The 5,651-nt window shown below is 27.7% G+C and overlaps 1 protein-coding gene across 1 annotated transcript; it reads left to right on the forward strand.

Moving 5' to 3' along the window:
- The first annotated feature begins 603 nt into the window (after positions 1–603).
- On the forward strand, positions 604–5,353 carry LOC117111476. Its single transcript, XM_033254398.1, has 5 exons — positions 604–748; positions 2,103–2,224; positions 3,161–3,256; positions 3,987–4,160; positions 4,538–5,353. Exons 1-5 carry the CDS (start codon positions 730–732, stop codon positions 4,715–4,717), a joined length of 591 nt encoding a protein of 196 aa, XP_033110289.1. The 5' UTR covers positions 604–729; the 3' UTR covers positions 4,718–5,353.
- The last annotated feature ends 298 nt before the right edge of the window (positions 5,354–5,651 follow it).

Raw genomic sequence — 5,651 nt, forward strand, 5'->3', positions numbered from 1 at the left:
ATCGTCATTATCATCATCATTATAATAATAATAATAATAATGATAATAATAATTATCATTATTATTATTAGTGTTATTATCATTATAATTATTATTACCATTATTGACATTGTGAAAATTAATTCTATCATTATCATTATTATACTTTTAATTATTATCATCATCATTATTTTCACTGTCATAATAATTTAGCATTACCATCATCATCGTAAGAATTAAAAACTTGGTAAATGAGGGTTGTGATGATGGAATTATACATGGGTTCTGAGATGATAGATTTTAGTTTTTGTTGAATCTTAATATTCCGGGAAATACTATTTTCACAAAAAAAACGAAAGAATAAAATAAAGTTCATGGAATGTCTGATAGATAAATGTAATTTTAAAATAATGAGCGGGTAGATAGACAGAATACAAAAGGTCAAAACCTCAATGGCGCGGTCTACCCTGTAAGCCTATAATAGATACTTACGTCATCAATAGCAGTCAGTTGACAAATACTTCTAATTTAGGATCATTATCTCTTGAAAATTCAAATCCTCATAAAATGCATAAAAGGAGACCTAGGACACCTTATTCATCATTCCAATTTTCTTAAATATACAGTCAAAAACTAAAAAGTAAACTGTAAATATTCTAATAGGCACCTTGATTTGGATCAACCAACAATTTTGAATATTTCTATTTTGTCAACTGAATTATATACTCATATTAATTTTACCGTCAGAACATGATGCTTAAATTCATTGGTAAGTTTATATTTATTTTTTAATATTTAAATAGAAACATAGTATTGTTATAATAGCCTATAATTACAATAATTATTATTATAAACAATAGGGGCATATTATAACTATCTTCATATGTCCTTAAGTTATTACACATTTTGAGTGTTTTCCTAGGCCTATAAATGATAATAATAAACAATATTATTTTATATTATAATTATTATTTTATATATATTTATATATATTATTACATAATTATTATACTAAATTTATATATATATATATATATATATATATTATTACATAGTTATTATACTAAATTTCATCAGCTTAATTCTGTAGAATAAGAATTTGACAGTTTCAAAGTTAAATCTTGTAAAGAAGCATTATGGCAGAAATGTTAGATGCATGTCCATGAAATAATAATAATAATAATAATAATAATAATAATAATAATAAATATCATAAAAAATTAAATTAAAAATATTAGTAAGCCTAATTATATGTTGATAATGGTAAAATAATAATAATAATAATAATAATAATAATAATAATATCAATAGTATTATAAGTATTATTAAAATTGATAATGATAATAAATTATAATGAAATTTTGTAGTTTACCATTGGACGATAATGCAATTATGATCACGTAACTTAAGCACTTCGAATAAGTGTGAACTAGTTGCTATCAGCGCTAAGGAGCAAGCATGTAGAGAACAGTAGAATTGTGATATTCAATATGTTCAATAAGGCTATGTTTTTTTAAATAAAAATTTGAAAACAATTAAATTAAATATGGAATGAGACCATGATACCACCGATTGATGATGGCTTGATAAGCACAGTTATTTTTGAAATAAAAATCAAATGTAATCTCGTAGCTTCAGTTTTAATCTTCTTAAGAATGGGACTTACATCTAAACCATAACCTCGATTTACAATCTATTGCTTCCGGAAGAACTTTCTCGCAAAGACTGTACTGTAGGCATATTCGGGTTGTCAATAGTTTTTGAATACTTGTCAACGAATAGGCCTACTTAATTGGTACTTCTTACATATAGCACAGGAGTGGCACCATAATTTGTCCGACGGCGGGGAAGGGGGATCCCCGAAGAGCTCAAACCTCTCGGAACTGGTCCAGTTTGAGAATCTTCTGCAAACTATGACAATGTAGGGGTTTTGAAGGTTTTTCGAATCGATTTTAGAGTCTACTAATATGTAAAAAAAATCCAAAAGTTTTGTTTTCCTCAACGAATTGTTTTTACTACTCGACGGGTCCTTCCCGCGGCTCCGCAGGCGCCACCCCTTATACTCCAAAAGAGTTTTAGACACTCATAATAACTAACTAATATGTACATTGGTTTTTTTTTAGGCCTTCTGTTTCTTATATTCTGCCTCAACAAGTCTGAGACAGCAGTCATTCGGCGGCATCATCATCTTATTAACAAGATCGTGGACTTATTTAATCAAACTGAATATGTGAAACTAGAATACGTAAGTATAGTCTCTAAAAAAATAAAATAGTTGACAATATAATCATGATCATTGTCATCATATCATCATAAATCAGGTAGTCATTGTTATCATTATCACTTTTAGGCCCCTATATTCATATCATCATTGTATTCATCATAGTCACCATCGTCATTATTTAATCATCATCATCATCTCCATTATTATCATCATCACCATCTTTACTATTATTATTATCATCATCATCATCATCACCATCATCAATATCATCATCATCATCATAATCATAATTATCATCATCATCAGTACTATTAATTGTATAATTCTAATAATTTCGAATTTTTCATTGAATTAAAGTTAACATTTTAACTAGGAATATAAGTCAAGTTTAATAGGCCTAGTCTTAAATATGTATAACTTAGGAAATATGGATTCTAATGAACTTTTCACTTGCTAAGCTGATTGCATATATAGAGAATTTTCTGTTATAATTGTTCTTTTGTTGTAATATTCTCCAGGTTGAGACTGGAAAAATTAGCTTTTAAGTTATAAACAACTGAATAAGATATTAATGATAGATCCTAATACTTACGATTTTAGTTTACGTTGACAAAGAGATATTAGTGAGCTTGAAAATGAAAGGTAGAATAGCGATACTTTCACTTTTGGAAATCGTTTATCCCTCTAAAAACAATTAACTTTCAAGTGTTAGATGCAGCTGGAGGTAGCATACATGATTTAATATTAATATTATTACTACTATAATTATCATTATTTAATATTAGTATTATTATTTATTTTATTATCATTACTATTATTATTATTAATTATTATTACTATTATTATTATCAATATCAATATTATTGTTAGACTATATAATCATTACCATTATTATTATTATTATTATTATTATTATTATTATTATTATTATTATTATTATTATTATTATTATTACAGCAAAGGATCCGTTTTAGTAGACGGGACTTTGACACCAACGATGTCAACATCACATATCTACCACAACTTTCATTTGATGTTGCTGACAATGCACAGGTTGGTTTTGTTTATTACATGAATACACCCTCCCCCCAACCCACCCCCACTATTACTACTACTACTACTACTACTACACTATTACAGCGTTGACAAATAAATGTTATTGTATTTGACGTTCAACACAAGTCGTGCACGATGATGGTACTGTAAATCGTCGTTAAACAAATTCGTAGAATTTCATTAGCGTCATTCAATAGTACTTTGTGCTTAAATCGCACGGCACGTTCCGAGTTGTCCCTATCTTTTATTATTAGTATTATTTCTCTAAATATGCCTATTGTAATTTTGTCAATTGAGCCTATTTTTTGCCAGACCCTTCTTTTGATATAGTTACATAGTGGACTGTGATTGGTACAGACTTTATCTCCTTAGAAGTTGTTAACAACTCATTGATCCGTTTCAATAACCAATACAAAGACACTAATTTTGGCGATCTTCCAGAATTTATTACAGACAGTATACGTTAACAACATAAAACATGAACGTTTCTAAAAAAAAATGTAGTTTGCTGAAAGAATAGGAAGAACATTGGCATGCATGATGACCTGTACTCAATAACAATTAAAACACAAACGAAATACAAAGTGTCGCGTTTACACGATATTTTTGTTTTAGTTGTAAAGTACACCGTTAATATAATTGACAGATCCGTTTCCTATTTTTGTTTATATAATTTCGCATGAACAAGTACATAAATGATGGGTTATATTATTTACGTAATCTACAGGAGGGAGATTTGTTGTTTACTCACGTGGCCGACCTGAATATATTCTATGATGTACTTCAATACGTGAAGACCAATGAAGCTGACGTCAACAAAAACTCCTTACATATTTTTGACACCCAGTTCCAAGATATATGTAATTCAATCACGGCCGTCACAACTAAAATGACTGACATTGTAAGTTTATACTATATTGTTTTTGGCAATGTATGTATTAGCCAATATTAAATTGTTTTGATCAATATCTTAGTAGAAATTTTCCATATAAAGCAAATAATTGCTAATTATTAACGAATTTAAACCCTGCCAACATTTGCTTCTCTTTTATATTAAGGTAAAACTTGTTTTGTTTAATGTATTACCAATTAGCAACACTCGACTAATAGACAAGAGGCAGTTTGGAACTAGTTGTGTAATAATAATGATGAATTTCTGAAAGGACTAACAAAATATAATAACAATTATGTAGTGATAATGATGGAATAAAATCAGTGTTCCTATGAAAAGATTTAGTTTCTTTTGACTTTAAAGTTGCTACTTTATTAAACTTTCAGATTCAAAATAAAGGTTTAAACGGAACACTGTTGAGGAATCCGACGACCGTCCAGTATACGTTTATGCTCAGCAAAGCTGAATTGCACAACTTTACAATGGAACTCCTCATCGAATTAGATAAATATGTAGTTCAAGCATACACTCACGTGACCGCTTTGTACTATGTCCTTACAGCATAGGCAGTGAGTATATGCGTAGGCCTATATCTGCAATCTGTAAAAATAAAATAGTTATCAACGTAAATGAAAAGAGCTACTAACGATATTTTATAAAGATACTAATACTGTTAGTTTAGTTGTTTATTTTAATTTTGTTGAATATAATTAAATAAAATAATATAAAATACATAACGCTTATAATATAAAGAAGTTCATTGTTAAATTACAGCATAGAACGAATACAGATGAGGGTTTGCCCATGTATGTTTAGCGTTATGAACTTCTATATCTTTCTTCTAAACGATTCAATGCAATGTACATAGAGTTTATACTTATTTCTATGCGCAAGTTTTTGACCATTCCATGTTTTGTCTTTGCATATTAAAAATATGCCTTTTGTATGGTTATTAAATAACTAATTTGTAGTTAAGCATTTCATGTATATATAAAACACTATATATACTATTATATATTAAGTTATCATTGCCAGTATTCATAAACACATATGCTGCATTCTATATTATATGTCCATATTGTAAGTCCATGTTTGTTAATAATGTAATATTTTTACTTAAAAAATGTTTTTTCAGTTGTTTTAATTGGTGCCTTATATACAATTATCTTTATATATATTCTATATATATAATTATATATATATATATATATAAGAATATAGGAAAAAAAATACCGTGTATGGACTTTAGAAACACTTAATTGGGGAAAACCAATATTTCGATCTATCCTTAGGTCTCACACATATATATATATATATATATATATATATATATATATATATATGGGTGTGTATGTGTGTGTATAACACATATCATATATTAGAAATACACGTATTTTTTAGCTACGAACTTTATCATACAAATCAATGCAATCTATTAGTTCAGCTATTATTATGCAAATATTTCATATTTCTTTGTTTCTTCATTTGTCATGGCATATT

Source organism: Anneissia japonica, unplaced genomic scaffold (genome assembly GCF_011630105.1).
Source record: "Anneissia japonica isolate Jap-2015-1 unplaced genomic scaffold, ASM1163010v1 scaffold6365_len125945_cov166, whole genome shotgun sequence".
NCBI classification, from domain to species: Eukaryota; Metazoa; Echinodermata; class Crinoidea; order Comatulida; family Comatulidae; genus Anneissia; species Anneissia japonica.